The sequence below is a fragment of the Enhydra lutris genome, unplaced genomic scaffold (genome assembly GCF_002288905.1).
Source record: "Enhydra lutris kenyoni isolate GAN:26980312 unplaced genomic scaffold, ASM228890v2 scaffoldscaffold35, whole genome shotgun sequence".
NCBI classification, from domain to species: domain Eukaryota; kingdom Metazoa; phylum Chordata; class Mammalia; order Carnivora; family Mustelidae; genus Enhydra; species Enhydra lutris.
Window position 1 is genome coordinate 2391239 of NW_019154119.1, and position 18495 is coordinate 2409733.

General features: G+C 47.8%; 1 protein-coding gene across 1 annotated transcript in view; it reads right to left on the bottom strand.

Moving 5' to 3' along the window:
• Window positions 1–18495, bottom strand: part of LOC111154169 (dynein regulatory complex subunit 1) — a 39371-nt gene that overhangs the window by 10072 nt on the left and 10804 nt on the right. Inside the window, exons 3-10 of the mRNA XM_022513598.1 lie at window positions 16646–16758; window positions 14643–14826; window positions 13908–14045; window positions 12878–12964; window positions 12084–12206; window positions 5268–5407; window positions 970–1104; window positions 460–692 (exon numbers count right to left, since the gene is read on the bottom strand). Coding sequence (XP_022369306.1) covers window positions 460–692; window positions 970–1104; window positions 5268–5407; window positions 12084–12206; window positions 12878–12964; window positions 13908–14045; window positions 14643–14826; window positions 16646–16758 — 1153 coding nt within the window. The remainder of the gene's footprint in view (window positions 1–459; window positions 693–969; window positions 1105–5267; window positions 5408–12083; window positions 12207–12877; window positions 12965–13907; window positions 14046–14642; window positions 14827–16645; window positions 16759–18495) is intronic.

Consider the following 18495-nt stretch of genomic DNA (forward strand, 5'->3'; position numbering starts at 1 on the left):
ACAAACTGTGCCTCAGGGTAACACATAGCTGATGAGGGGAAGATTCTGTTTCCAGAAGTGTTCCAGCTACTACACGAAGACATATGATAGAACGTAGAATATCGCCATTTTGCAACCCCTAAGGCAATGAATGGATCTTAGACAATGACTACCAATGGCTACCAACCTCCCAAAGAGAGAGAGACAACCCGCCATTAGTTTCTCCCAGTGGAGGTACACGACAATGTACTCAGCAAAACCAAACTGAACCTGAATCTGATCGAGCTTCTAGATCGAACTACCGGATTATAATACAGGGAAGAGGGTAAAGCTGTCAGTTAAATTAGAGACTTAGAAGCCACTACGATGGGCCTTCCGGCTACGAGACCTCCTCCCTTTCTCTGGACTTCAGCGTGCTCGTCTTTGAAATGAATGGGTTGACCGGATGGTCGGGACAGGCCTGAGGCTCGTCCCAGTCACCTGCTTGTGCCAGCACCTCCTCTAAGATCTGTGCCGCAGACTTCCGCGGCTGCTGAGCGATCGGTCCCACATTCCTCAGGAACCAGAAGTCTGGTGCCGTCCAGGGGAGCCCCAGGTGGTGGGTATGAACGATCCTGTCTACAGCAAAGGCTCTGCTGATCAGATCCTTTGCCTCCTCTTCGTTCATCAGCCAAATCTCCCGAAACTGCTTGTCATCAACAAGAGCAAAATGCCTGTGAAGGAGAGTTGCTCGGCATGGCCAGGGGACCCCGGGGCCTGGCCTGGGTCCCCTCCGTGAGCAGGAGGGTGAGCCCAGAGGTAGAGCTGTGGTGCCTCCCCGATCTGGGTCAGCAGCTCTCTCCTATGACAGACAGCCTGGACGCAGTCCCCACGCGTCTCAAGAAAAGGTAGGTGACATGTAAGGGAAGGGGCAGGGAAGACAGCACAAAGGACTCTGTGCCTCCCATCTCTAGTTAGGACAAGTGCCTGGGACCCAGGTCCCTAAAATACCTCATGGCTCTCTGTAGCTCCTTGAACTGCGTCACAAAGCGTTTGTAGTCGGAGGTCAGCGACTGGTTCTCCTCCTGAAAGTGCTTGATCTGTTTGTTGTATTTCGTTCTCAGATTGTTGAGGGCATCGTGCAGGCTGCGGGGCGGAGGGGACAGAGTTCATCCGCAGCTGAACAGAAGCTGTGGTGTCCATTCCTCTCAGCAACTATACAAGCGCTACAGACCCCAGGGCCAGAGCTATGCAGGTGCAGAGAACCCTCCCGTTTATTCCGACACCCAGTGGCCCCGACTGTGATCAGGGAAAGGAAGGCCACGGGAGGTAAGGGGATGGTCCAGGACTAAACGCCTTCACAATGGTCCAGAGCCCCTGACACACGGAGGGACCTTCTCCTGCTCAGAAGCGTGACCCAATCCTCCCCAACACGCCGTCTGCAAGCGTGTCTGCATGGAGCGCCACCTCACGTCTTTAAAGGGCAAATCTCAACTATTTCACTGCCATGATCTGGATGTTCAATTCCAGTCTAAAACAAGGAAATAGAAGAGAAAAAAGTAAAACTTCACACCACAAGTCTACGAGCTATGAGCCCTCTATCCTCAGAGAGCCAATACTGTTCATTCATTCCCTCCCTCACTCATCAAACACGGATGGCCTCTTGCCAGGGCTCTGTTTGAATACAGCGAGAGTACAGGGATATGTTCCAACAGAAGGTACTATCAGCCGAGCCAGAGGCAAAGACACACTCATCACAGCGGAGCATGAAAGCGCAGTGGAGGACACTTTACACAGGATTCCGGGGAGCCCAGAGCTGAGGCCTGGAACTTACCTTCCAGGGGCGTGGCGGAAAGTTCCAGCACAGTGAGGGACAGTGATAGCCTGCCAATGGCCCTGTGGGCCCAGGCATGTCACAGCTCCACATCTCACTGCTCTGAGAGCTCTGGGCATGGAAACTTGTCTCATGAAATATGCATGGCAGTCTCAGCTTTTAGACCCAGGACCATATGTCAGACTTCAAACCCGTGAAGAGGTGTCTTATGTCAGTGCCCCACTTAAACAGGAAGACAGAGTCTGAAGGCCTACATATTTTCAGTTTAAAAATTCTAAAAATAGGGACGCCTGGGTGGCTCAGTTGGTTGGACGACTGCCTTCGGCTCAGGTCATGATCCCGGAGTCCCGGGATCGAGTCCCGCATCGGGCTCCCAGCTCCACGGGGAGTCTGCTTCTCTCTCTGACCTTCTCCTCGCTCATGCTCTCTCTCACTGTCTCTCTTTCAAATAAATAAATAAAATCTTTTAAAAAAAAAATTCTAAAAATAAAATTTTCTGTCTTAAGCATTATCCTGAAATAAGCATAGGGTTCCTAAACACACAAACATTCACCCTTCATGCTTCCAGCCTCAATAAAATGCAAAATCATTTAACTTAGGCTCTGATAAAAGCCTAAGTTAAAAAGTGGTATCTGGGGGCGCCTGGGTGGCTTGGTGGGTTGGGCCGCTGCCTTCGGCTTGGGTCGTGATCTCGGGGTCCTGGGATCGAGCCCCGCATCGGGCTCTCTGCTCGGCGGGGAGCCTGCTTCCTCCTCTCTCTCTCTGCCTGCCTCTCTGCCTGCTTGTGATCTCTCTGTCAAATAAATAAATAAAAATCTTTAAAAAAAAAAAAAAGGAAAAAAAAAAAGAAAAAGTGGTATCTGATAAAAAGTGATATCCATTTCATTTCCTTAACTACAACATTCTAGGAGACTTTCCACATATAGATGTAAAAAAATTTTACTAAGAAAAAAGAATGTATTAAGTAGCCATCCCAAAGTGTTTTTCCCAGCAGCACTTAGTAAAGGGGTTTCTATGTGTCATCTAACCACAGAAGCTAATAAAACAAAAATCAACTCAAGGTGCATGCTGCAGGTCGGGGCAAGGCATCAAGACAGGAAGTAGACAGGACAGGTGGCTGTAAGGGGAGGCTCCCCAACTCGTCCCATCCTCCGTGACTGGCTGGAAGCTAGAGATGAAGGGAGCAGAGGTGGAGGATGGGAAAACTGGGAGGGTAGGCAAGCCGGGTTTCAAAACTTGTCTCCTGGCAGTGACAGCGACTCTCCAAGCTTAAATGTCTTTCAGCAGTCCCAGATAAAATGAGGAGGTGAGGTCGATTTAGGGATATGTAGCTGGGAGTCATCGAGAAAGAGGTCATTATTCAGGGCACCCGGGTGGCTCAGTCGGTTAAGCGTCTGCCTTCGGCTCAGGTCATGATCTCAGCGTCCTGGGATCAAGTCCTGAGTCGGATCCCTGCTCAGTGGGGAGCCTGCTTCTCCCTCTCCCTCCACCCCCCACTCATGTTCTCTTTCTCAAATAAACAAAATACTTTTTGAAAAAAGAGATCATATTCAAAGCCATGAGACTGGTGTAGAGGGTCGCTGGAATAAAAATATAAAGCAAAGGGAAGAGATGCTTTCCAGAATATCTTATCAGGCAAGAGAAAGCAGAACCACCAAAGGAAGCCAATTAGGAATACACTGAGAAAAAAGAGCAAATATTTTAGAGTCATGAAAGCCAAAGAAGAAAGATTCTGAGATTCGGTGCCAATAACAACAGGATGAGACCTGAGGAAGAGCCGTGGTTGTTTGGTTAGAAGGACATCATTGATCACCTACAGAGGGAAGCAGCTGTGCAGTTCTGGGGTCAGAGGTCAAATTAGGAGTGTTGGAGGTTAAGTGCGGGGCTGGTGGTGAGAAGAAAATGGCCACGTGATCAAGAGGAGGAGGAGTTGACCTCACGTAGGAGCAGCAGGGTTGGCTGAAGGGTTTTTCAGGGTAAGGGAAACTGTGCAGGCTTGAAGTCAGAGGGAAGAGCCAGGGAAGGGACGGTGGGGTTGAGGTCACTCATCTTTCGGCCCTTGGGATCAAACCCAAGATCTGCCTCACATACCTGTGCCCACCTCCCGTCCTACCAACCTCCCCCTCCCACAGTGCAGTCTCTTTCATCAAACTTGGAACTTTCGGCTTCCTACTTCCTTGCCTTCGGCCCCGCCCTTCATTCCTGGCTCTGGCCCCATCCACCCTGGAGTCCTAACTCCTTTTCACCAATTCCCATCCCTCCCCCTTCATTATTTCACTTCTTCAGGAAGCCTTCCCAGAGAGCGCCTCACAAAGTGTACAGATTTGTGGCTGTCACAGATGGATGGAGAGAGGGAGAGAGAGAAAGGAGAAATCTAGAAAGAGACACACTACACACTTGATCTCTGCTGGTAGGCATATGGTGTTTTTATGGGTTTTAAGATTTTATTTATTTATTTATTTGACACAGAGAGAGAGAGAGAAAGCAAGTGCAAGCAGCGGGAGTGGGAGAGGGAGAAGCAGGGCCCCACTGAGCAGGGAGCCTGATGCGGGGCTCGATCCCAGGATCCTAGGATCATGACCTGAGCCGAAGGCAGACGCTTAACTGACTAAGGCCCCCAGGCGCCCCTGATTTTATGTTTTTATCTTACTTCCACGTGTGGTACTTCCTACTTCTCTAAAATGCACAGTCTTGATTCTGTAATAGCAAGTGGAGAATTTACTCTACAGCCGGCTCCACGCAAATGCAAAGTGGGACGCTGGCGTGGGCACCGGCCCTGGCGTCATCTGCAAGAGCGGAAGATTAGAAGCGATCTGAATGTCCATCCACAGGGACATTAGATCCTGTCAAAGCTCTTGATGAACTGCTATGGAAACATTCAAGACACCGAACAGTGTGTATAGAATGCTATCACTTGGTCTAAGAACAGACCAGGGTGGGGGGGGGGAGCCGGAGGTGAGAGCATTTATCTGTGTTTGCTTGTATGTGGTTAAAGAAATTCTAGAAGAAACAAAAGAAATGAACAATTACTACAGAAGTGGGAAAGAGGAACCACACAGAACAGGGGGTGGGAGACGGACTTTTTGCTGTACACTCTTTCATGGGGGAGGCAGTAGGGCAGCAGAAAGCATTATTTTTTCCCAAAAAAAGACCTCTTTTGGGGGCACTTGGGTGGCTCAGTGGGTTAAAGCCTCTGCCTTTGGCTCAGGTCATGATCTCAGGGTCCTGGGATCGAGCCCCACATCGGGCTCTCTGCTCAGTGGGGAGCCTGCTTCCTCTTCTCTCTCTCTCTGCCTGCCTCTCCACCTACTTGAGATCTCTGTCAAATAGAAAAATAAAATCTTAAAAAAAAAAAAAACCTCTTTAAATAAGATTTGTCATATCTTCACCAGCTCGCACTCCTCTAGAACAGAAGAGCGCATCCCCATCCCCATGGTCCGCGAGGAAGGGGCTGGTGAGCTGCAGGCCCGCTTACCGATTAATCTTCCTCTTCTGCTGGGATTTAATCACTGTGCTCTCCTCGTCCCTCTTCTTCAGCACCTGGAAGTTGTACTCCAGCTTCTCTTGGTTTAGCTGGTAAGTTGCTTTCATCTGCTGAAGCTGCTGCTCAAGAACCTACCGTTGAAGTTTAAAAAAGTCATGATACTCACTGGCCCCGGTATCATCGGTCGTACCTGAGGGTCCCTGATTCTTCATTCTGGAGTCATGTCAGAGGAACCGGAGGGACAAGTGCCTGCCCCTGAATTCTTAGAAAATCTGTCATTACGGGTAAATGAAAGGCCAACCAGAAAAAATATCCAACATTCGGGCGTCCGGGTGGCTCAGTTGTTTAAGTGTCTGCCTTGAGCTCTGGTCATGATCTCAGGGTCCTGGGATCGAGTCCCACATTGGGCTCTCTGCTCAATGGGGAGTCTGCTTCTCCCTCTCCCTCTTGCTCTCCCTCTCCCTCTCTCTCTCACAAATAAATAAATAAAATCTTTACAGAAAATATCCATCATTCTGCTGCAAGCTTAAAGCCTGTGTTCCTACAGCCTGAGAGAGATGGCATTTAGAGCCTTCCAGTCTGGCCCGCTCCGGTGCTGTGCACCAGACCCTCATGGGTAGATACACATCGCCCCAGCAGAAACGCAAGTTCTCGTTGCCACAGAGGTGTCCCCGCTCTGACCTCCAACCGGCAGTGCTGGTGTTTAACAGACGGTGTTCATTTTAAAGGGCGCTAGACATGACCATCCTTTCTTTCTGGATTTCCATTATCTATATTCATTCACTCACCAAATACTGATCTGAGAGCCTGCTCTATGTCGACCCTTCTCCACGTGCTGCTGAGAAAACACTGCTGAAAAAGCCACAGTCTTGCCCTATCTAGGAGAGGGACAGATCGACAAGCACCAGTGACAAGAAGAGAGGGGTAGGCACAGGGTAGCCTGGGACACTCGTGGCCTTGAAGGCCAGGCAGGCATCCCTGAACAGTGGGCACCAGCATGTCTGAGACCTGGAAAATGAGGAGGAGTCACTCATGGGGACACCTCAGGGGACAGAGGTCCAGAGAGGCAAGGGGAGTGAGGTGTGCTTTGGGGAAACCACGAGCAGTGTCGGGTGTGAGGTGTGAGGCAGGGAATGCTCAAAAAAGAGGCTGACAGAGCAGCCTGGCAGTAGAGAGAGATGACTCTGGGGGCACCTGGGTGGCACAGTCAGTTAAGCATCTGACTCTTGGGTTTCGGCTCCGATTGTGATCTTAGGGTCATGAGATCAAGCCCCACATCAGGCTCTGCACTCAGCATGGAGTCTGCTTGGGATTCTCTCTTCCTCTCCCTCTGCTCTTCCCGTTCATGTTCTCTCTTTCTCTCTCTCTCTCTAAAATAATAAATCTAAGGAAGGAAGGAAGAGAGGAAAGAGGGAAGGGAAGAAGACAGATCATGCTGACTGTGGGTAAAAAAAAAAAATTTTTTTGTCAAGAGCGGGGCAGGGCTAGAGACAGGGCAAATAGAGGCAAGCTTGCTCCCACCTTTCCTGAGTGGAAATGCAGGAACAGACGGACAGACGATGCAATTAAGTGTAATCAGAGGTTGACAAGCAGGGACATGTGACATGTGGCACTCTTTCAAGCCTCCTTCCCCCATCCCCTTCCACGCAGCTACAGGGCCTTGCTAAGGAATCAGCTTAGATGGGGAATCCAGGCAGCGTCCCCTCTCTGCTCTGGACTATCCTCAAGGACGGTAAATGGCCAGGAGGTGATGCAGAGAACAAAGGCAATGGCATGGATAACCGAGAGACTCAGTCAAGAGCACCCTGTTTAACTATTCCAGAGAGTTCTAAATCTCCACTGTTGGTAGGTATCTCGCAATGGTTTGTGCCCCCGTGTTCCAAATGAAACCAGCCCAGCTGCTTCACATGTGACCAGCCCTGGACATGGAGAAGGCCACCGACCTAGGAGGTCGCTCAGCACAAAGTCCAGCAGAAAAGCTCCTCGTTGGATGGAGATAATCTGGAAGGTATGAATGCTCTCTGGATTTGCTCTGATTTGGAACAACAGTGAGGAGCTGAGACCCCGAGTGCCTGGTGTTTGCTCTGAGGTTGTCGGGACCCCCTTTTTCTCATAGCTTTGCAATAAACCCCTGTCACTAAGACAGCATTTCCCAAACTTTGGCCATAGGACAGTTTTTACAATTATAAGGAAGTGAGAGCACGTGAGTTCTAGCAGTGAGTGTTCATGTAAATTTCGCCCCTGAAGTCCAATCATTAGATAATACTCACAACAGAAACCCACTCTCTATTTTTCCTGCACGATACATCTTGAAAGGAAAAAAAAAATCACTGACTCACTTTTTTTGTGAGTTTTGTGAAACCACCACACATACCTCACCTGGCTGAACACGGTTCACAAAACTCTGAGCTAAATTAGTAAGCAGGTCATGTCTTTTCCTTTGTGCCCTGAAAGAACTCACATCCGAGCTGATTTTATAGGCAAAACAACAAACAAAGAAACTCTGTCACCTGCCGGTTCTGATTTGCATTTCTTTGCCTGCGCTCCTGGTTAATTATTTATTAGCCGATTTCATTTTCTTTTGTGGAACACACCTGCTCCTGCTCTTTTGCTAGAATATGTTCCTAGGAGACTGACTCATGGAAGGACTAGTAATGCAACACGCACTGTGGGCTTTCCATCTCTAAGGGATCCCAGATCAGCTGCTCGGTCACCCCAGCTCTGGTCCAAGACCCCTGTGGCCTCCGCAGTCACGATGCCCCATGGGAGTTACTGGCAGTGTTATCAATGAACTTGCGGAACTAACAGTCTGGTAGTCTCACCCAACAGAGCCACCAGCGGCTGCCTGTATTATGTGACTCATTATTTGTTTCAAACCTGCTTGAGATAATTTTGGTCCTGGTGACTCTACTGTTAATTATCTCAGGCTTTAGTCTCAACACACAGCCATCCTTGGTTGTCATACGTTGAAGATAGTTTTATATTTTAAAATTGTAATTGATTTTGTTAACTGTCCGCCCTTATTTTTCAATTATCCAAATATACTGTTGCAAAGCTGTACTTCATGTTCCCAAGACTAATCGTGAAATCGTGTTTGGTTTTTGTGAATAATTTACAAGATTACAATCTAACCTGCCACGAAAGGCCTTCAGTGTAGTGGGGGCTGCGGGTGTTGATCCCACCTTCCCCCTCTTCCTGCATCGGTATGAGCCTCCCCACAGCTGCTTTCCACGCCATCTCCTGCCCCACAACCTCCGGAAAACCAGCTGCCATCATTGTCCCAAGAAGAATGGAAATTTAAAACAGCCTTTCCCCTGGAGCTGGGGGCTGACTTGGAGAACCTACTGGGTCCCTTCACCTCTGTTCTTGGGACCTGTGCCTTGTTCATCTTTGTGTTTTGCACAATGTTAAGTTCATGGTGTTTGTTAAATAAGTAACTTGGATTTGATTTTTTGTGATTAATATTCTGGTATTAAAGGTAACAGTCCCTGAAGTTGAACTAAAAAAAAAAAAAAAAATTGCTTCCTGCATCAAGAACTAAGTGTTTCTAGTAGTGTTATTTGGGGCGGGGGCGATGGGGGGCTGTGGTAAAAATCCCTCTCTAGGGCATAATGTTTACAGGCTTTGTTCTGCTCATTAATAATGTCACCTTACTGGAAGTAAGCATTCATTACTGGCAGTAAGTATTCATTCTCTTTTTTATTTCTTGTATTTTACCCATCAAATCAAATCTGTGTATTTGGAGCCTTCATATTTTTGTGGTTTGCAAAAATTTTAGTTGTATATTTCAGAACTGATACAGTGCTATGAATTACTTAGGAAGACCAAATTTGATGTTAAGCTGCATACTGTATCTTCTTCACAAAATCGATGCTATTTGACCTTACTATCTAATGAAAGTACACTTAAGGGGCATTATGATCAAGTTTTATCTACAAAAATACCCTGCATACGGCAATATGGCAATCCCTGATTTATCTGTTTCAAGTTAAAATGTAATATGGTACAGTATACTCCTGGTTTCCATTCTAACACAGGAACTGCACACACTTCCCTGCTCTGAATATCTCCATCTGTCTGCCTCCCACATACCCACGTTCCATGGGCAGTCCAACTGGACAGGGGAAGCCAGGAGACGCAGGTCTCCCAGGTTCTCAGGCTCTCCGTCCCTTACCTCCCTAGTCTTCCATCACCTCCTACCCCCAAAAATCTCCCCACATCCCAGAATTTTTTGGCTGTGTTCAAGCATTTGAGGATTAAATTAAGAATGTGAGGTTTGGGGCATCTGGGTGGCTCAGTGGGTTAAAGCCTCTGCCTTCAGCTCAGGTCATGATCCCAGGGTCCTGGGATTGAGCCCGGCATTGGGCTCTCTGCTCAGCAGGAAGCCTGCTTCCTCCTCTCTCTCTGCCTGCCTCTCTGCCTACTTGTGATCTGTGTCTGTCAAATAAATAAATAAATAAATAAATATATTTTTTTTTAATTAAAAAAAATTTTTAAACAAAAGAATGTGAGGTTCGACTCCTACAACTCAATGGCAAAAATTAATAATAATAATCATAATAAACTACCCAATTAGAAGACATTCAAATGACCAATAGTTATAAAAGTCACTACTTATCAGGGAAATGCAAATCAAAGCTACAATGAGATATCACCTCACGCCTCTTAGGATAGCTATTGTCAAAAAACCAGTGATAACAGGTGCTGGCAAGGATGTGGAAAAGGAAACCGCTAGTGGGAATGCAAACTGGTGCAGCCACTCTGGGAAGAGTATGGAGATTCCTCAAAAGATAAAAAATAGAACTACCATTTGATCCAATAATCCCACTTCTGGCTACAGATCCAAAGGCACAGAGATCTGCAACTTGAAGAGATGTCTGCCCTCCCATGTTCATTGCGGCATATTCACAACAGTCAAGAGATAGAAACAACCTAAGTGTCCCTCAGTGGACTAATGGAGAAAGAAAATGTGGTATATCACGAAATTGTCCTCAGCCTTAAATAAAGACAATCTACCATTGGCAACAATAGGGATGGACACAGAGGACATTATACTAAGTGAAATAAGCCAGACATAGAAAGACAAATGCTGCATGGTCTCACTTGTATGTGGGATCTAAAACAGACAGCCTGGGGGAGGAGAAAGAGGGGGGTGTTGGGTGGAGGTCACAAGGTTCCAGTTATGTGGGATGAATAGGTTCTGGTGATCTAACAGTTACAACAGAAGGTCTTTGAGTAACAATGCTGTTATTGTATATTTAAAAATGTGTTAAGAGAGTAGATCTTGTGTTACGTGCTCTCAACACAAAAGGAAAAACAAAACAACAGATGAAAGAACATGAGTTTCCATTATTTCACTGTTTGAGGCCAGTGGTGTATCCTTTTGTCCCATAAATTATCATAAAACCAAAATAACAAAAGAAAGCTTAACAATAGCCAATTTCACTAAAAGTGCCATGTATACACCCCACATACACAGCACTGCTCTCCCAGACGCCCACCATTCTTCGTCAGTGACTCCCATTTCCATGACATTACTATGAGAAAGGCCCAGGAAAAGTCTCAAGACCGGTAAGAATATTTGTAGTCTGGAGAGGCTTTGATGCCACCTTGTCACATAAAGCACAAGAGTAGTAGGTCCTGAAATTCCATCACAGGCTACGTGCAAAAGCTTTAGTCTAACAAGTTTTTCTAGACAGAGACGGGAGTGAATAGCCTGTGCTGAAACATTAAGAGCTAATTACATCACACCTACATGTAATTAGAGATGAGCATTTTTTTAAACTAACGAAGCACAGAATCCTGGGCTTGGAAAGAACTTCACAAACCAGAAAATCTAACCTTCCACTGGGAGAATCCTTCCTCGGCATTGAAGACAGACAGGCAGCCTTTGAATACTTTATGAGATAGAAGACTCTTTGTTCTGTGGGATGACCCTTTTCTACATTGGATAGTTCTACCTATTAGAAAGTTCTTTCTGGGGCGCCTGGGTGGCACAGTCTGTTAAGTGTCTGACTCTTGGTTTTGGCTCAGGCTATGATCTCAGGGCTGTAAGACTGAGCCCCAAGTCAGCCTCCACGCTCAGCACAGAGTCCACCCGGGATTCTCTCCCTCTCCCTCTGCCCCACCAGAGCTCTCTCTCTCTCGAATAAATCAATCTAGAAAGAAAGAAAGAGAGAGAAAGAGAGAAAGAAAGAAAGAGAGAAAGTGAGAGAGGGCGGAAGGAAGGAAGGAAGGGAGTGAGTGAGTTAGTTCTTTCTGACGGCAAGTCGGAATCTGCCTTACTGCGATGTCCAACCATCAGCCAGAGGCTGTTTGGAATATTAGGAACATTGCAGGCTACCAAGCCAGACAGAGCTGGTTTGAATCCAGGGCCTACCATTTGCCAGGTAAGTAGCCTATTTCCTGGCATAAAAATGTGTTCAGTGATTCCTCCCTTCTGTGTTAATATGAGGATCAGAGACACTGTGCCTTAAGTGCCCAGTCACTCACTAGATGGTGGCTGTTCTGCTTTGGCCCCGACACACTTAGCTTGCCCTGGGGATACCTTCCCTTTGCTTGGCTAAAGCCACAATCTTCCCAATGTTTCCTCAGGTCATGGTTTCCTACTTTGCCTCTTGGCAGCCCTCCAGGATTTATTAAAGAAAGAATTCTTCCCCATGTATTTTGTCCATGAGTTCCTTCAGATATGATCGCTTGAAAGAAAGCAGATAACGTATATGTATCTATTGAAGGGACTAACTCTAGAACGTTCTGGGCAGTCTCCAAGGACGAAACCGCAACCAGACGCCGAGCAACAAGTCAGACCTGCACATCCTGCTCCAGCTTGATCTTGATCATGTTGTACTCTTCCCAGTCCCATACCCTCTGCTTGTTCAGCTGCTTCTCGTAGTCCTCTACCTTCTTGATGCGGTTCATAAGATACTCCAGCTGAAGGCACAGGAAGACAAGAGGAAAGTCAGCCTTGTCCCTGCCCTGTCTCTGTCCTTCCCATGGCCTGACCAGCATGACCCAGTGAAGGGTCTCCAAGTGTCAGGAGTCTGGAGGGAGTCAGTCAGCCCTCAGAAGCTCCTGGGCCCCAAAGCTTTGTATACTTTACCATACTCAGGAGCCTCCTTACTTGAAAAATTCCAAGAGGATTGCTCCATTAAGAAACTAGCCATGGGCCCCGTGGTCAGACATTTGTATTTCTCAAAAAAACCTCACTGGATTTTGGTCAAGCTATTTCTTTGTTCTTTATGTCTCTGAAGTAAAGTGATACCCCCCACATCCTTTAAAACATCTTCTGAGTCACAAACATCCATGGTTGGGGTAGAAGCCTGGGAACAAAAAAGAGAGGGACAGGACCACAGTAACCCCAGCGAGCTGCAAAGGAAGGTAGTATTCACTGCTACCAGAAGCAAATGTCCCCACCAGGAGCAGCAGGGACGAACCATGAAGTGGAGTAGTAAATGTCTGCCGTGGCAATCCTCCCCAAGATACATAAAGGCTAGTGAGTTCAGTCACAGCAGATATGGCCCCAGATCCCACGGAGCACCCCTGACACATCCTCCCCAGCCGCTCCCCCTCCCCCACCCCTTCCGCACCCATCGCCCCTTCACCTCTTTGGCATTGTGAGCCTGCAGGGCCCGCTCCCATTTCTTCTTATTACTGGCCAGCATTTCTTGTCGTTCTACCTCGAATGCTTTCTACAACCAAGAAAGAAGAGGGCTCTAGTGTCTGTTTTGATTGGGCAGGTTCCACAGTAGGAAAAAACTCATAAGTAATTGCACGAGGGCCCATGTACCAACTGGACAGTCCGAGTCAAATCCAAATGCAACCTTGCCAAGTTTCATACAACCAAAGGGCTACAGAAGGAGTTGTGTGGAAATTAGTGTTACGAAGTCTGGACTTCCCACAAATTTTGAGAGGAAATGTGCCAAGCACCCTGTGGCTCAGCCAACATCAGAGGAGGGAGCTGGAGGAAGGCCAGGGCCCTGGGTGAAGTGACGGGGCAAGCCCGGGCATGCGCTTCAATCATACCAAGGGCTGCTGCATGGTTGGGGTTCCCACGAAACAAAGGAATGCGTTGCTCACAAGAGGTAGGCCAAGGAATGCAAAAAGGAGTCTATAATAATCCAAGACGGTGGGAACCCTCTTGGCTCTCTTCCATTCTGGAAAGGCCAGTCTCAATGTCAAGCCTTAACATTTCATTCGAATTTAAAGTATTGATTCTGAACCTGTTTTCCCATGCTCCCACCCCCAGCTGCCATAAATACAACAAATAAACAGCTCACATACCCCCTTCCTCCACTCTTCTTATCCCTCCATGGTTTTATTTTCTTGCAGAGCACTTACTACCATCTGTCCAACTATATATTTAGTAGTTTATCTGTTTATTGTCTAGCTGTCTCCTACTAGAATACAGATCTCATCGAGGACTTTGTTTAGTTCATAGCTGTATCCACAGCCCCCGGGACGGTGTCTGGCACATAGTAGGTGCTTAATGAATAGTTGTTGGGCGAGTGCACGAGTGGGTAAACAAATGAAGTGGCTGACATCACAGGACGAGACACCTGGGTCGGTCAGGGCCAACCTGGCCCTCCTCAGGGGCCGCCCCCAGGGCAGAAGGCAGCTCTACCACACCATTACCTCAATGTAATTCAGCTCCTGACGGAAGGTTTTCATCACGTGCTTCACTTGTTCTTCCATTCTCTCCAGCAGCAGGCAGATGTCATCTGACTGCTTCTTCAAATCCTTCACATACTGGTCATCTTTTGTTTTCAACTCCTAGAGAAGAGCAACCGAAAGTTGGTCACCAAATAAGACCGAGGGAAACGGTGCCAAGTGCACTCTCCCAGGACCTCACTCTTCAGTATCTGTGAATGCTAGGAATACACAGCTATACACAGAGAAAGTCATTTCGGAAGAATCTGAGGACGCCCGGGAGAAGGCACATGCGGATGGAGCACAGTGGCCTCAGCTAGGGGCAGAGCTGGACATAGCAGCCGGCGATCAAACCCTCTGTGACTACTTGCTGTAAACCTCTTTATAAGCTCCCAGGCAGCTTACGGCCCCCCAGCGGAGCAATGGCGATCCAGATCCAACACGGGACTCTATCCACTGCAGACTACGTGCTATTCCTTAACTGAAAACATGAAATCTGACACAGCATTGGCTACAAGCATGCATCTTTCTAAGGTCACCAATAATTCTCAGATTTCTCCAAAGCTCTTCCTTCTGGTTGAATTTATTGCCAGAGTTGTGCAATAATCTGAGTTGTGAAGTGACGCCTCCCCATTTTTCCATTCAGGGAGAGCAAACCAATAAGCCAGTCAAATTCCCCAGCCTGAGCCCATGCGGCAGGGTCAGGGCCGGGAGTCTCGCCTGCTGTAACTCGCTGATCAACTTGTTCTTGTCCTCGATCAGCCCGGCACAGTGCACCTGCTGGGTGTTGAGCATTTCCCACAGCTCCTGGGGAATTCTCTTCTGTTTGCCTTCCTCCCACTTTGCAGTGATTTCATCAAATTTGTCCTGGCTGGTCTTGACTTCGTTCTCCAACTTCTCGAGTCTGTGGATACAAACACAGTGGCCATGCCAGCCCAGCTGGGGAAGCCGTCTCCTGCTGAAGCAGGCCGGTTCTCGAGAGTCTGAAATACCAAGCCCGGGCCTCAAGCACTGCTCCCACGCACCCCCCGCTCAAAACCAAACCAGCCTCTGAGGAATCTTCTTTTAGCTTAAGCAGTGCTTGGAAGCAAGGAGACCAAATGAACAAGGTGACCCATAACAAAAGCAGATGGACATTAAAGTTATACCTACTTACACACGCACACACGTGTGCAGATCAACAGTCTGTCACATACTTCCGCGACAAGCTGTACGACTCCAGTGACCAAGGCCTGACTTTGCCACTAACAGACTCTCAACTTGAGACAAGTCCCTGACCCCCAGAAACTGCATTTTTCTCCTCTGTAAGAGGGAGGATGAAAGCACCTACTTTCCCACGGCTCCTCCCGGGGTTAGGTGAGATGACGCTCCGCACAGCAGTCACTCAACAAAGGGTACCCATATTATTGTTTCTGGTTATCGACATGCTTCAGGTGTGTGGCCGTTCCTCTCCCAAATCATCAGTAAATACAGGGGGCCATACGATATATACTATGGATTATTACACCTCCATCAGAAAGGATGAATATCCAACTTTTGTATCAACATGGATGGGACTGGAAGAGATTATGCTGAGTGAAATAAGTCAAGCAAAGTCAATTATCATATGGTTTTGCTTATTTGTGGAGCATAAGGAATAACACGGAGGACATGGGGAGATGGAGAGAAGTGAGTTGGGGGAAATCGGAGGGGGAGACGAACCATGAGAGACTGTGGACTCTGAGAAACAAACTGAGGGTTTTGGAGGGGAAGGGGGTAGGGGATTGGGTGAACCTGGTGGCAGGTATTATGGAGGGCACGTATTGCATGGAGCACTGGGGGTGGTGCATAAACAATGAATTCTGGAACACTGAAAAGAAATTTTTAAAAATAGATAAAAATTTTAAAAAAAAATACAGGGAGCCATGAAAATGGGGAAACTCCACCATTAAGGAATGGAAAATCGGCATGGCCTTTCCAGAAATTCAAAAAGAGACTCTGTGATGAAGTATACCGAGGAAGGAACCAGCCTGAAGAGAAGCATGAGGATGAGAGGTAAGGTCCCCCCTAAGACCGGCCACTAGGACATACACCAGGACTCTCTCCCTACCTTCACAGACTGTCATTTTAGGAGGCTGCCTCCCGACAAGAGTGCCAACCCCTACAGGACAGGAGTCACAACTTAAACTCACACTCCCCTCTCTCCTTCTTGCCTCCCTTCCGAGCTAGAGCACAGAGCACATTAATTCACTTGACTTTTGGCCTCAAAAAATGAAAAACAACAGCCAGGTCATCTTGCCAATTTATCCTATATGTCTGCCACTGAAGACCTTCAGTTTTTCCTCCATGGTCATAGGAAACAGCCTACCTCCTTAGCGTGGCTGGGAAATCAGCCAATTCCATGCTAGGTACAGCCCAAGGCAGACCGTGGGAAGTCACAAGAATAAAATCACCAGTTGCATACTGGTAAAGCTAGTAAAGGTGCTGAAGGAATTCCTTACGCTGAACAACTAAAAATATTGTTAACCCCGTGCTCTTGAGGAGATGAGCTAAAATGGCCACGTGGAGGAAGGGGTAAGAAAGGAGGAAAGCAGGGAGGGAAGGAGGAGATTCATTCCTAAAGGGCATTAAGGGGATTCTGCTGGACTGACTCTGACACAGCCACTTTCCAACGGTTGGGGAGAATTTGGGGACCCATAGAAGAGATGTCCTCATGTCCACACTGCAGAGCAGGGGTTCCTCACCTCTGACGCTTGATCTCCTCTTCTTCCACTCTCCTGTGGATCTCTCTGATATCTGTAGCCACCTGGATATTTGTCACCAACTCAGTGCCACAGAGCAGCAGTTTATTCAATTTCTGAAAACGAAGAATTTATGAAGTTAGAGGGGTGCCTGGGTGGCTCAGTCGGTGAAGCGTCTGCCTTCTGCTCAGGTCCTGATCCCGGGGTCCTGAGATCGAGACCCACATCACTTCGGAATCCCTGCTCAGCAGGGGAGCCTGCCTCTCCCTCTCCCCACCCCCCATTCATGGTCTCTCTCACCACTCTCTCTCTCTCTGAAATAAATAAATTCTTAAAAAAAAAAGAATTTATGAAGTTAGAAACCTTTTGCACAGCTGTCTATAGCTGTTCTATCCAGCCAAGCGGGAATCAAAAGCAACCTTAAGACCCTTAAGAGCGGCATGTACTTGGCAATCCCTTTCCATCAGGATATTGGGGAAGTGATATCAGAGCTTACGATTTAATAGCACGTGTGATTCTGGAGGTACTTTGGCTTATTCTCGTTAGACTAGGGATCAGCTGGCTAGCACACTGGCAGATACCCTAGGCACATCTCAGCACTCGCCCCGTAGACCCTCCAAGTGACTGACACCACCAGGCGCTTTTCTGAGAATTCAGTGGGAGAGGTGAGGTAGAGACAATGGCGATCATCCTCCCACATCCATTCCCTCCTCTTCTCCGAGTAACAGGACCCCCAATTTTAGCTGGACATTGGAACTACCAAGATGGATACATTTCCCAAACTCCTTGGCAGCTAGAATACAGTCTGATCAACAGAACCTGAGCAGAAGTGATGTGTGCCCCTTCTGACTTATACGTTGAAGGGAAAAGTCCTGTCCTCTGCTGTCGCATCCCCGCCCTTCTCCGGGGCCAGTGTGTGGTGCTCTGGTATGACGCGGTGAGCACATGCAGCCACCGAAGGAATGGCAGAAGGAGATGAGGTCCCCGACATCGAGGAGCTGCCGCATCAGCCCTGGACAGTGTACTGATGCTCTGAACTACTAAGGAAGCCAGAGGAATAAGCTTCTATGTTGTTTAAGCTACTGTTACATGGCGTCTTCTGTTCCAGACACTCGGGCTCCACCGCTGCCTCCCTTAATGGCTCAACAATTTTGCTATTGGTGCCCCCTTCTAAATCCCTCTTTGGGGGTGCCTGGGTGGCTCAGTCGGTTAAGCATCTGCCTTCGGCTCAGGTCATGATCGTGGGGTCCTGGGATCGAGCCCCACATCAGGCTCTCTGCTCAGTAGAGAGTCTGCTTCCCCCTCTGCACTCCCCCACCTCATGTGCTCCTGCTCCTGCTCTCTTTCTCTCTCAAATAAATAAAATCTTGAATAAATAAGTAAGTAAATAAATAAATAAATCCCTCCTTGAATTCCACATCAGTGTCTTCACTTCTGACCTTTGGGCGATGACAGGATTTCAACCAAAAATTCAGGTACCCTTAGGCTGTGCCTACATTTTTCTAAGTCTGTTTTGGAACTTACAAATTCTCTGGCTCTTGGACTGTTTCTGAACAAAGAACCTATAAGCTTCTCCGTATGAAGGAGTCACTGGAACAATCAGAGATTCTATTTCATCTCACCCTCCTAAAGACACTTAGAAATGCAGTTTTAAAGAATACAGAATGGGAGGGACGCCTGGGTGGCTCAGTTGGTTGGACGACTGCCTTCAGCTCAGGTCATGATCCTGGAGCCCCGGGATTGAGTCCCGCGTCGGGCTCCCGGCTCCGCGGGGAGTCTGCTTCTCTCTCTGACCTTCTCCTCACTCATGCTCTCTCTCACTGTCTCTCTCTCAAATAAATAAATAAAATCAT